Source organism: Motacilla alba, chromosome 1A (genome assembly GCF_015832195.1).
Source record: "Motacilla alba alba isolate MOTALB_02 chromosome 1A, Motacilla_alba_V1.0_pri, whole genome shotgun sequence".
In the NCBI taxonomy this organism is placed as follows: domain Eukaryota; kingdom Metazoa; phylum Chordata; class Aves; order Passeriformes; family Motacillidae; genus Motacilla; species Motacilla alba.
Window position 1 is genome coordinate 9,286,530 of NC_052031.1, and position 14,671 is coordinate 9,301,200.

The 14,671-nt window shown below is 34.9% G+C and overlaps 1 protein-coding gene across 1 annotated transcript in view; it reads left to right on the forward strand.

The window, feature by feature from the left end:
* SEMA3E (semaphorin 3E) overlaps window positions 1–14,671 on the forward strand; it is a 127,241-nt gene that overhangs the window by 53,639 nt on the left and 58,931 nt on the right. The window contains exon 2 of the mRNA XM_038154113.1: window positions 13,274–13,434. Within this exon, the coding sequence (XP_038010041.1) occupies window positions 13,274–13,434 (161 nt within the window). The remainder of the gene's footprint in view (window positions 1–13,273; window positions 13,435–14,671) is intronic.

A 14,671-nucleotide genomic window follows, 5' to 3' on the forward strand; every position in this document is an offset into this window, starting at 1 on the left:
GAAAAGGAGGTAAATATTTAATGTGAAGGGATTCCTTAGATGTCTTTAGTACAACTTACTTGAAGCAGAGGATGGCATTTCAAGACGTGCAATTTGTGTTAAGGTGCTGATGCTTATATTTTTGGTATAAATACAAGAACAGGGGCACGTGACTTGGTGGAAGGCACAGCTGCCTTGACAAAGTCAAGGCATGTGTGCAAACACCACAGCTCCGGTTTTCAACACAGACAGCATCCATACTGCTGCCTTACTGGAGCAGGACGTGTAAATCCTTATCAGCAAACCACCAACAGATACACAGTGACAATAAATCCTTCTAAAGGACATGCATGAGTATTTTCTAATGCTTTGCCTCCTTTTTTTTCTTCTTTGTAAAGAAATGTCCCACTGTCTTCAGATCAAACACTATTTTATAATATCCTCCAAGGGTGAGAATATGACTCAATTCTTTAATTCTTAAACAGAGAAAATTCCCTTAAACTTTAGTTAAGCTTAAATAATAAGTGGCAGAACTACTTAAGTGAAACATTTTCCTCTAAATTATTTATGAAATGTAATATAAACAGTTAAATAGCTCTCAGTTAAATAATATATGTTTTGGACCTATTCATTCCTAAGTGTACTTACTTCTGACAGTTTGATAAATATATTATTCTGTGACAAGTTATTTCATACAGTTCATTATGGTTTTTTACATGTTTTTCCTAGTGTCAGGCATAGAGAATTGTATCCTGATGTATAAATACTAGTGAATATGGAGCAGGTATTAAAAAATTAATTTGTCCTCAGATAGTCCCACACCTGTAAAAATATGCAGAATATATATCCCTGTTTCTATTCTATTCTATGAAAAAAATTTGCTGTCAGATTAAGTATATAGCACTTGGAATCTATAGTTGTAATATAATATCTTCATATTTTTCATATTTATATTGACAATTGTTTTGGATGTAACCAGCATATCTCAAAAGTCGGTATTTCGAAATTGTCTTGTAATTTTGTAAAATTATTCTGAATTTTGTCTTCTAATTTTTCTCTACGTTTTTCAATCTCTACACACTACTATGAAAAATCCATTGCAGTTTTTTCATAAGTTCTATTGCTTTTAGAGATAGCTAAGTTTTATTAAAGATACATCTTCTTAGAGAAGGCATAATAATAGGTACTTTAAAGGTATGCAGAAGTTCTAGAAGTTCTTTGCTTCTAGTGGTACAGATTCTAGTTTTGGTTTCTGATTTTGGTGTATTTTTCCTCTGCAAAACATTATGAAATTACAGAAATTTAATTTTTTTTTCCATTGAATAATATTTTGGCAAAAAAGGGCATATTTGCATGTTTTAAATTAAGACTTCTATTTTATTTTAAGAACAGATCATTCTGAAATGTTAGTTGACTTACTATAAAAACAGAGGACTGAATTAATCAAAATAAAATATGCAAAATTATCAAAATAATTCCATTCATGGGAAAATAACTGGATTTTTTGATGTTTGAAACTGTATTTGAAGTTTATATTCCAGTTTGGAATGGAAATATTTTCCAAAATCTTTAAAAATCCTTTCATAATCTGAAAAATATTCTCTCCCAGTTCCAATACCTATTGTGTGTTCTGCTCCTTTTTTGTCTCAGGGCAAACTCTCAGGACTGTGGGTCACCTGTTGTACTTGCATTCAAAATACAGCAGTTTTATGCAGACTGGCTGAGTGATCAGTGCAAATCATGTAGATTTGCACTGTAAATTCAAACCCTGGAGAATGTTGTGAATATTGAAATTATTATTTTCTAATTTACCCTGTATTCATGACAGAATTTTTTTTTAAATTTTGGTTTTGTTTTTTTAATTTTGTTTTGGCTGTGCCTTCCAGTTAGATTGGAAATAGCTTTCTTTGTTGTCTCTTCTGTTTCTCCCCCCAGAATACCTAATTATCTGTAAAATTCTGGTTAAGTAAATGCCTTGGAAGAGAGAGACAGAAAAAAGCTTCATTGCAATAACTTAGGACATATTTGAAGCCTTTCAGAATCAGTAATGCTTCGCAAATATTAACAGTCAAAACATCCTTCAGCCATTTGACTTTGAGCTGGTAGAACTCAACACAATTGATCTCAAATAGTGTAACTGGAGAATAAAAGTCAATAATAGGCAGCCATTAATGGTCATGTAGCTGTTAGACTGGAAATTCCTGGAGAAAACAGTTGTCCAGGGCTGTGTGTTTTTTCAGCTCAGAGCAGTACATAATTAACGAGGATCTGTGCTGGGACTGGTACTGTTTAACATCGTTAGCAGCAGTATAGACTGTGGGATTGAGACCATCCTCAGCAAGTTTGTGGGTGTCACCAAGCTGGTGGAAGCAGTGACACTCCCTGGCTCTGGCAGGGAGTTGTGGTAGATGATCTTTGAAGGTTCTTTCCAACCCAAAGCTCTGTCTGAGCTCTTTCTGCTCTTTCTTTTAATCCCTAGATCTCTATGAACTTCTGCACAACTCTTCAATACACAAAAATGAAACAGGTGTATCAATCCTTCATTTTCATACTATGTCTATAATTCTAAACATCAATAGCCCTTAATAAAGGACATTAATGAAATTATTTCACATTCTACCTTCTGTAAAGCCAGCTATAAGTAGAAAAGACAGATTGACACCAAAACATCTGAAATTAAGTCCCAGTGTTAAACCAAGAATCAAGATGAAGGTGAATTTCTAAATTACAGTGAAGAAAGAACAAATGAAGGAACACCCATAAGTGTGTAGTGTGTTTACATCCTGTGCAAAGTGATTAAGGACAGAGTCATACTGAGACACCATTCCATTTTGAAGTGATTTTGAAGTGGAAGAGGTTTGTGGGAGATTTTTTTTATGATTACCATTGGGTCAAGTGAGGACATATAGATGCTACTCGTAATTTCAGAAGACTGTTTCTCTGTTCTATTGTAGAATTCTCTTCACTGTAAGAGGGGCTTTTGTTATCATTGGGAATTTTTCTAAAAGCATCTGAAAGGCTTAGGAGCACAGACGACAGCTGAAATTCAGTACAGTCTATTGTATGACTGCATTGGATAATCAAATGTGACATGAGAAAAGATAGTGTTTATAGCAAAGTACAATAAACTTCTAAACATGCACTATCATTTTTCTGTCTTGCAAATCCATCAGAAACAAATGAATAGTGTGGGGAGGGGAAAGGAAAGAGAGGATGGGTGGACATATCCATGAAGGTTTGAGGATAATATGAAACAGTAAATAATACAATTCATAATAGCTACATGACCATTAATGGCTGCCTATTATTGACTTTTATTCTCCAGTTGCACTATTTAAGATCAATTGTGTTGAGTTCTACCAGCTCAAAGTCAAATGGCTGAAGAATGTTTTGACTGTTGATATTTGCAAAGCATTAGTGATTCTGAAAGGCTTCAAATATGTCCTAAGTTATTGCAATGAAGCTTTTTTTCTGTCTCTCTTTTCCAAGGCATTTACTTAACCAGAATTTTACAGATAATTAGGTATTCTGGGGGAGAAACAGAAGAGACAACAAAGATAGCTATTTCTATGTTTTGCCCATCACTGAAGTGATTAAAATTAGGATTATAGAAATTACTGCTTTCAGATTATATTTGTTTGAATGGAATTTTAAAATGCCATTTGGGAATACCTCTTTCTTTTCTTCTGATAAAAAAAAAGACATCTGGATAACTACCTTAAACTAGACACCTGACTTTGAACAAAATAAAAGCTGAATATGGCATATCCAACCCTGAGCTTGAATTCTTTCATGAAGCTCTGTGTCATAATAACAAAAAAACCAAAAACATAATTAAAATAAAGGCAATAAAAAGACCTTTGATGTATTCAGTTTTCATTATTATTTAAAAGTATTTGAGATGTATCAGGGAAAGCAAGGTCAAACCATGGATGTTAACTCACATGAGGCAGGCCTTCCAAAGACACTGATGTAGCAGCTGAACACATCTCCTTTCTTTGAGTGAAATCTTTCCAGAGAAGATATTCTGGTCAATTAAAAGAACAAACTTTGAACTAACAAAGTGTTCATTTCTAGAGAAGTCTATTCACTGCTGTTTATAGAGTTTCTATGCTCAGGGAAAATTGACTTTATTTCAGTGTGGGAGCTGTAGCAAGTCTTTCTAAACTCCTGTGTAGAATATTGTCTCGAACTCTGCATATGCTATGAGTAATTTATTTCACAGGAAAAAAAATACCTTGAAAATTTCCTTTCATCTTTTTAGTTATTTCCATTTCAATTTTCCCTCTGCCTTTTGCTTTTTATACAATGCCTCCTTTCTCCTCAATTCTGGTTTTTTTCCTGTTGATGACTCCAGATAGCCTTACATACACTGTCAATCACATGCCATCCTGCCCAAGAGCATATGCTGCTGAAAATCACATGAGATAGCTCCTTTTAATACATCTTTTACAGGGGAAATTCAATTTAACAGTCATTTTGAATAGCATAAACCCCTGACTCTTGGCATCTTCATTTTAAATGAAAGCACCAGATTCTCTTTCTGTCAAAACACAAGATCTCTCCATAGGAAGAATTCTTCTCTTCCCATACTGGTGTGGTAATAACCATGTAGTAAGTGGTACACCTTAATAAATCAGGTCCTCAAGAGACTGGACTGCCTGTGTTTCATCAGCAGAGACCTGTGATTATTTGAACCATATGTACCTTCTAAAATTCAAGTTTCATAAATTGATTATTTCACTTGTTAACACTATTAAGATATTAAACATAATGTGAAACAGCTTCTGTGAGTATAATTTTAAAAGGACATTTCTTTTTGTGCTTACTTCCTTAGAGGTTTATTGGATGAAGTGCATAAAGTTCACAAAGAGTATTTCATGGATGCTTATGTTTTGCATAGGTTGCACAGTAAAAAATTCCAGTTTATATTTCTGCTGGAATGTATTAATAGATAAACACATTTCTGAAGCTTTCTATCATACAAAAGTCTATTATTCAAAAAGAAATTTATAATATTTATAAAGATATTATTATCCACAACATTATCATGTATTATTGCCTCCTAAAATGCTTTACTGAAGAAAGGATTATTAGGATTTTAAGCCACTTGAAAATTTTAGGAAGCCACCCACTGAGACCTGGGAGTTCGTAACAGCCACAGTGTTATGTCATTTTGCTTGAGCAATTGTTTGATATTTTCTATCACAACCACATTTCTGAACTGTGTTGTCAGATAGCATTTTGGGGATGAATGTACCTTTTCCAATAAAAATCCCACTGGTAAGCTAGACAAATTTTTTTATAATAGAGTATAATGGTATAATGAGTATGTCAATTTACCATGGCAAATTTGTTTGAATGAATGCCAGAATTTGCTATCTAATACTGAAATGAATAAAAAAAAATTCTTCACCATTCTTCAAGCAATATCCCTCGAACTGGAAATAGATATGGAAAAAAATATAGTAACCTTAATTTAAAATATTTTAAATTGTTATTATTGTTGAAAACTGAATACTATCATCAAAAGCATAATGAATGGTAGACATCATTTATATAGTAGTTTGACATTGAAATTATGAAAATTTCTTCTCATTCTGAGTTGATTCTCTGCTGTTTCTCAGGTTCAGATAAAATACAGAAGGAAAACTGTTTTCCCTATACTGTTCCACATCTATTTATTCTATAGTGGTGTGATTTCCTAGGTCAAAATTAATGAACTTAACTGGGGAAAATGGCAGATGAGCTCTGGATTAAGCCTTCTATGAGAAACCATTCTATTTTACTGCTCTAAAAAAAACCTGTAAGATCCAGAAATTGGTAGGGTCAAATGTGTTAGTGTCACAAAACAAATACCACTTCAACATGCATGACTGTTTAGCAGGTTCTGTAACTGCTTTCATTTGACTTACAAAGAGGTTTTCTTCTAAAACAATCTGTAAATCATCTATCATTTCTAGGCAGGCATGATAAAAACCTAAAAAATCAAGTTTTTATTATAGCGAATTTAATTTCTTTTAACGTTAGTAACATTAAATTGAATATCAGAATTTTTTTTATTTTATTGGACTAGCATGTAAATCTAGAAATGTATCTTTAAATTGGTGTAAAACCAGCTTGTATGAAGATGATGTGTGATTTCCCTTAGACTGATGTACACCATAAATATTTCCAGCAAGCACTAAAAATATTATAAAATACTATGTAAGCATACATGTTTTTACTGTTATGTAATATGCTAACACTGTAAACCCAGGTCTTTTTGTAATGGTTATATTTCTGTTATTAAGTGACTAGAGCCAAACCAGCTACAGTGTTGCTAATGGAATATGCTATTTTGCTACCAGGGAAAACAAAAAAAAAGTATTTGCTAGATGTGACATAATGTATGTGTATCACAGTAGGTATGTGACATATAATAGTTGGAAGTGGAATATCAAGGATTAGAACTTGAGCTATGAAGTCCTATTAGCTGTGATTGTCATGATTAGCTGTGTTAAGGACTTTCAAGCAACACAAAATGTTTTCTGTCATTATCTGAGTAGAATTAGAAGAAACAAAAATATTTCCTAAGATTTGTTATATATGTTATTATATATGTTCCAGTTTTAGATTTTTCCAATATTCTTAGGAAGAAAAAAAAGCCAGAAGAGTGCTTTGTCTTACATATAGATTGAAACTATTCTTGTCTCCCCAAACTGTACCTTTTAATTTCAGAAACTTTTGCCTCTGTAATTTCGACAGACTGACAGGGAAAGATTTTGTTTGAAGTTTTGACTATAATTTAAACTTCATCACTAAACCCAAAACATTTAGAGGAAGAGAACCAAATAAGCAAAATTATTCATGGGCTTTGCTGCACCAGCTCCCTTCATGAAGCCAATTACACTTCCCAAATAAAGCTCAACAGCCAAACTCACCTGCTGTTAAGAGCAGAGGTTGAATCATGTGAAAGTAGTTATGGACTAATGGGTTTTTGCTTGTTGTTACTAGAGTTTGCTTTCTGTCTCCTTCTCTGCCAAGTTTCTGAGGCATCTGCCTGGCAGCCACATAGATAAAACCTCAAGCAGTGAAAGCTCATACTTCAGTCTCCCTCACAGACTCTTAAACCTATCTCCTGCTGATTCATCTTCTCCCAATAAAACACTAAATTATCTTAAGAACAGTGTTTTAAAATTACAGTGGTATCTTTGAGCATTACTACTACCCTGGATTTTTTAGATAGTTTACTATTTCCAATTAATTCTGTTATTACAGTTCTCAGCTCAGATTTTGCTACCAAATCTCATGCAGGAGAATTTATTTTGGCCAACTCTGGCCAGCTAACCCTGTTCCCTTTTCTACTTCCCAATCAGTTCAGTTCCTTGCTGCTTGACCTGAGTTAATGTAACTTTCCATTACCTGAAAATCACTATCATGACTTCATAATTATTATTACAGGGTTATATTTGACTGAGGACTGTAAGCACAGAAAAGTAAAAATTGTCAATCTCATATTCAACAGAATTAGGACTTTTAGGTGAATTTTACTCTATTTTTTCCCCCTGGGAAGAAATCTTCTGCTTCCTACTAACTTTATATAGAATATTGCCAGTTAGAGGTCTTAAAATTGTCAAAAGAGATTCAACCACTTGTAAGTTTATATTTTTGTCCTTGTGACGGATGAGTCTTTAGAGTACCCTCAAATAAATATTTGCCCTAAAGTACCAGTGTTTTAAAACAGAAGATACATATATTGCCTGTATATACAACTGACCTGTAGTTCATAAACTGTGCCACAGATATTTCAGGCTCACCTCTATGTCTCTTTTTATTTTTCCTCATTTTTGTTTCTGTCTCTTTCTTGTCACATATAAGCAGATTATGTTATTGCTTGTCAGCAATATAGCAAAAAGCTAAATTAATTAAAATTACATAGGGTTTACAAAGTTCTTGTAAAATTTGTTCCACTGCAGTATCTATATTCCAGGACTATGCCAACAATTTGAAGCAAAAGATGTCATTCAGGTGCTCACATTACCTAGACTTTATATCAGTGGCCTTTCACATTATTGATGGGGACAGAAGGCAACCCCAGCCATTAACTCTTCCTGTAAAGCAGCACTAAAACATCCACCTTATGTGGGCTCATTTGTCAGTGCCCTGCATCTGGAAAACATCTTTGCTGGAAGAATGATCTGCAGCATGAAGTAGTGTGGGAGGTGAGACTATATTTCTGAAGAATTTAAAAGGGGAGCCAAAGATTTTTATGGGGGCAAAAAAGGGCAAAGGCAATAGACTTGTGCAGTTGTGATGATGTAATGCTATGAAGAACAGAGCAGAGCAACAGCAACTTTGTCACTCCCTGAGAAAAATAAAAAGATTAAAAATTTGCAGTGGTATTAGTCTATATTCAAGGTCCAAAATTATATATTACTCAAAACTTAAATTCTGAGAATGTGTTATAAATGAAATGTCACCGTAGTCTGGATGCTGTGGAAGAGCATTGAGATTTTCACATTTGATTCTCTAAGCATATTTAAGTTATCAATAATTTCTATTTAAAAAACATTTAAATAAAAATAGAGTGAAAATTTTTTTTCTAATTTAAGAAATGACTGTTCTAAAATAGTCTTAGAAGTTAGAATTATATACTGCTCATTAAAATATCCAAGAAATTGCCTATTAGGAATATAATTAACATTGTTAGACCAATGTGTTATAGAATCCATTTTGTCAAACAGGACACAGTGTGAATATGTTCACCAAAGTAGATCTGCTATAAGAGATGGTGTGGTAAGCAAGACCAGTCTGAACATTTGCCAGCAAGCTCTTTCAGACAGATAGCAAACCATCAGGTTTGTTCTCAGCTTTTAGAACAGAAAGAAATAAGATTTGTTCTCTTATGAAATGTAATTCAGCAGTGCAGACTTGCTTTAAAGCTTTCACAGGTGAAGTGCCATATAGGAGTATGTAAATATTGAAGTAGTTTTTCCCTTGTTGAGTAAAATGTTATTTGTAGTGCAGTGGGGTGGGTTTAGTTATGGTCTTGAGAGTTTAGATTAAAATGCCAAAGCACTATAGCACAGAAGATAACATTGTCACAAATGTATGGATCAGTACTCCAGAAGATTTGTTTTTACCAGAAGATAGGAAAAGTCTTTTCTCCTTTTTTGTATGAGTACTAGCAATATATTCACCCTGAATAATTCATCCTCTGTGTCTCTGGCTTTTTGCTTCTTTATTCAAGATCTTTTACAGAAGAAGTAACTTTTTTTTGGTGGTTTGATAGTTTTCGTTTTGTTTTTTTTTTTTGTTTGGTTGGTTTTTTGGTTTTTTTTGTCGTTGTTTTGTTTTTGGTTTTGTTTTTAGTTTGTTGTTGTTTTTTTGTTGTTTTTTTCCCCACCAAAATCTATAAACTCAGTAAAAGGAAGAGTTCTGCTCAACTGAAACTCTTAGTCACTCCCATGTGAGGGAGAAGTCTAGGGTTTCTAACTCATGTGCTGGAACAGTTTGTATAATTTATTAAATATTAAATATTAAATATTTATATATTTTGTTGCACAGCTTCAACAGGAAATGGATAAAGCATCCATCCTTCTCTACCAATCTAGTAGCTAAAAACTTGGGATTAGACCTCTTTACGGAAGGAGAAAAATCTGAGTTTCAAGACATTTAGAAAAGGAAATTGACCTCATGTCTGCTATTCCTCAGGTGACTGATTTAGCCCTTAAAATATTTCAAAAATTTTAGGTAGTACTATATTTTCTCTGGCCAGGTTGTTGAAGAAAATTGCTCTTGCACCTGATCTTGTAAGTGTGCTAGATGTGCCCAGCATAAAAATGGACATTAAATCCTAATATTAGGTAAAGGAACAATCTCTTTCTGGGTTATGCTCAAGTTTAAACATTGTCCAGAATTTGATTTTTTAATTAAAGAGTATCAGCATGACCAGGAGTGCAACTCTGGACACCTCAAGGAATCTATATTTACAAGGTGACCTCTGTGAGAATAAGCATCTTCAAGGTAACTAAAGGTAGATTTTGGGGAAATTTGCTCCAAACTTTGAATCCAAGTGCCTCACCCCCCCAACTGTGTTGTGATTTCAATGACCAAGTGCAACTCAGCGCTGCAAAGTGCAGTGATCTGTGTGTCCAGCTCTGGGGTCCCCCCCATAAGGATCTGGACCTGTTTGGAGCAAGTCCAGAGGAGGCCACAAAGATGATCAGAGAACCAGAGCACCTCTAGTATAAAGACAGGCTGAGAGAGCTGCGACTGTTCGGCCTGGAGAAGAGAAAACTTTAGGAAGATCTTATAGCAGCTTTCAGTATTTAAAGGGGGCTAAAAGAGAGCTGGAGTGGAACTTTTCACAAGGGTATTACCCTTGTTCTAACAAGGGGTAGTGGCTCTAAACTGTAAGAGCAAAAGTTGAGATTAGATGTCTTTTAGATTCTAGAGAAATCTTTTACTATGAAGGTGTTGAGACACTTGCACAGGTTTTCTGGAGAAGATGTGGGTGCCCCATCCCTGGAAGTATTCAAGGCCAGGTTGAACAGGGCTTGGAGAAACCTGGTCTTGGAAAAACAGTGGCAGGAGGGTTGGAACCATAAGATCTTTAATGTCCCTTCCAACCTAAACCATTCCATGATTCTAAGAGCTAACAATGCATTTGTGTGAGCATGAAAGCTGTGCTATGTGTGAAGGCAGCAGCTCATCGAGAAGCAGTACAGCTTCATTCCTACACTGAAGCCAACCGGCTTTGCTGAAGGGGCATAGCACAACAAAAATTATGTTCTACTGCTTCAGAACCTGTGTCATTTACATCACACCACACCATGGTTATATTCACTTGCCTAGAAATGGCAAGCTTCTAGTGCTGTTTTAGACTCCCAGATATACCACTCATTCTCCAGGTATTCAGGAGGTGCTGCATTATCCTAAAATCTCATGTATCCTACAATGTATGGAAATTCTACCACCTATCAAAGTATCTACATAATATTGCTACATTTGAGATTCAGTATAAAATCACTCTTCAAACCCAACTTGTTGGCTTCCAGTCCTTTCAGATGTCAGGTTCATTCCTATTCCTTTCTCTACCCCCACAGCAATCCCATGTCTGTGTAGTTTGCTGGACCCAGTTTTAGAAACATCTCTTTTCGCAAGTTCTGTCTTGAAAGATATTTAGTGTTCTCAACTTCCGTTTAAGACAATAAGATCTGCAGGTGTGCTTTGTGGGACTGAGTCTTATATGAGCAGTTATCAGTTTATGTGATCAGGTAGAGAATTGTTCATCATTATGAGAACACATGAGTCATATCTCTGATCTATGTAAAAAAAATATGGTCTCATTTATGAACAATTTGCCTTCAGGAAAACATGAAAATAAATCAGGGGAAGCTACCACAGTAACCTTTTGTTGCTTGTATATAACTAAAATTTAAAATACAATTCTTTTCACTCCAAGACTGATTAAAAAATAAAATATATTGAATTATTTGTATTCTTGCAAATAAAAAATTTGCTTTATTTAGGACCAAAAGTGTATTTCTAGCTCTGCTTTCATTTCATTTCTAATCTGTTCAGAAACAAGAGATGTTCTTCCAAAACAGCAATCTGCTCATTTGCTTGGCAAGAGCAAACTTTGAAAGTGCCATTTCCACATTGCTGTGCAGCTGTGTGCTGAGTGTGTCACTGTCAAAAAATGTGTATCTATGCACTGGTTAGTATGCAATGCTTAGACAAAAAAGTCTCTTGTTCTCTTCATGATGATGCTCCTCTCTGTGATTTATTTTTTCATTTGTTAAGTGAGACCCGTCACACACAGGGACAAACTATTTAATAGATTCTGCTTGAAGATCACCTGAGAAAGAAATCATATGTGAGGCTGATTTTTTAGTACAACTCCTTTGATGTAAATTTTATCATCTAAGGAAACAACTTTCAGAAACTAGTTACTTTTAGCCTCTGTTGACCTGAACTCAGCCTACCTAGTAAATAGAGTAAAACATATTTATCCTATTACTAAAATCACTTATCATCACACACACAATATACTTAATAAGTTAAAATTAATAGAAATATTCTCAATTTGTTGGATTATATTAATACCCTTTTCGAGCATTAAGTTTCTTGCTTACAGATCATCAGCTGTGGTTTCTATGTTGCTTTTAAGGTGCAGCATGGACCAATGAACATAACTGCTGGTGTGGCATGTGAGCAGGAGCCTCCAATTTGGATGGGGGCTCATTTGTCTTCTCTAGCTCAGGGACAATCTCACTTCTTCCAACATCAGCTTCAGGACCACAACCAAATGATTGAAAAAATTATGCTGATGGAAAGCTCTGAGGATAAACATATTTAATTAGTTTTACCAAAATTGATTTCTTCAAAATAAAACAATTGCCACAGTACACATGAGAACATAGTTGCTTTCCCCAATCCAAGCTCTCTTGTTTTGGAGGGAGTCCAAGGGTACTCTCTCAAATGACTCCTTTTGAGGCTTCTCAACAACAAAATTATTTTCAGCCTTTCTGACCTGCTGCTAGCCAGGTTGTGCTCTGCACCACAGTGCAGAGAGATCCCCATGTTTTGCCTCTTTCTTGCTTCCTGAGGCCTGAATCCAAGTTTCTGCAACATTACCCAGAATGAATTTCCTTTTCTCAGTGGAACTGGCTTTAGCCTAGATCATGCACAGCTAAACCTCAGATTCCCATATCAGGTCAGTGCATTTCTTTACAAAATCAGTGTTTGAAAATTATTCATATGCATTTCACAGATTTCATACTGTTTTCACTGAATTTAGAGGCAATACATTCAGTGAACTAAGTGAAGACAGTGCTTGGCTTAAAACCCACAATGTCATCCTCCTAAAAATACAAATCCAGGTAAAAATAGCGTGTGCAGTGAAAACCTGGAGTTTGAGAGACCTGAAAGACAAGGACACAGTTTCCAGATTTTTTTTTTAAATTTCCATTAATTCATTAATTTTTTTCCCCATTTGCAGTTGTTGTTCTAAGTACTTGTTCCTTTTCAGAAAGTGTCCAGGAGAAAACTAATTTTCATCTCTCCCTATCTCATATTTTAGGCATAAAGATTATGATGGAAAGACTCAGAGACAAACCTCCTGTAGAACTGGCTTAGTTTGAAAATTGTTCCCAGGCGTTTCGTGTCTCTTTCTTACTCGAAGATTATATGTTTAGCATTTTAATGTCCCACAACTTCTCGCCCAGTACCCCAGGAGGATATGAAAATGAAGCCATGAAAGCTAAGCTGTTTGGTATTTATCACGAGCACTCTGATTGTATTTCAGAGCTCTGGGATTTAAACAGGACGTCAGTCTTTCGTAGCCCGTTTGGATATCTTGGACTTCATATAATGCTGCTGGATGAGTATCAAGAGCGACTGTTCGTGGGAGGAAGAGACCTCTTGTATTCCCTCAGTTTGGATCGAATCAGCGACAACTACCGAGAGGTGGAGTAAAAAGCCATATATATACATATACAGTACATATTTATATATATTAGTCACTTCATGTTGCAACACGTAGCACAGGATATTAGAACTTGCATGACTGAGGTAATGGAGTTTTTGTAGGTGTTTTGTGCATGAGCTCTAAGACCATATTTATATTTAAGAAAAATACTTTAATTACCTTTTTTGCAGCCCTCTTCACCCATAAGGCTCATTCTCTATAAGGAGACTGGGGGTCATGTAACTATTTCTCACTGAATTTCAGCATGGTTGCAGATGTTTAGAGCACCTCACATTTATAGACATCTGATTTTTCTCCACTATATTATTGAGGAATAATATCTCCCTGGTATTTTTGGGGAGTTTCAGAAGAGAAAATGTTAAGGGGAAAAAAATTAGCATGTAAACTATAAGAAGTTTTCAAAAGCAGCATTAACCTTGAAGTTTTTCGGGGTTTTTTTTTAACCTTTAGAAGTGGGACTTTGCATTGGTTTGAGCCAGGGATGCTATTACATAATGTCTGAAAGTGACATTTGGAGGCTACTCAGTGGTCTGTGGGAGAAAGGTGGGTTAAGTCTGAATCCTGCCAGAGAACTCAGAACATTGTAGAAACCACAAGTGATTGGCAAACTGACAACTGAAGTGGAGAGGCTGGAGTCTGAGCTGATGTGAGCCTTGGGTTCCTTACTCACTTCTGCCCTTGGAAGCTAGAATTGGAAACATACAGGGGCAAGGGAAGCTGGCAGGAGCATTGTTCCATTGTTCAACCATTTTGAATGCAGATAAATGATCTCTTGAAATATGTCAGTGTTTTACTTACCTGCTTCTTTAAATTTTACCAATGTGTTCGAATGTATTTTTATTTGTTTGCAAATTAATAAGTAGAATAAAAAGTGAATAAAATAAAATGAAGTCACTCGGGAGAAATATTTTTGTTGATTACTATACTATACTGACCACTGATGTTTCAAATTATCTTTTTTTTTTTTTTTTCTCTCTTGCTTAAGGTGAATATCACTATTCTTATGTCAACACTCTGGCCAACTTTACCATAAGTATCTTTGCTTATCTCCGAGCATAATTAGCATGTGAACAGATATAATATCCATTATTCTTTTTATAAACATTTGGGAATGTCAATCCTTGTTATGGGATATGAATCTATTCAGGGAGGCTATTTGAGAATTTATCTACACAAAAAAAAAAAAAATCATCCAGAATTTAACTCCTCAGGGAG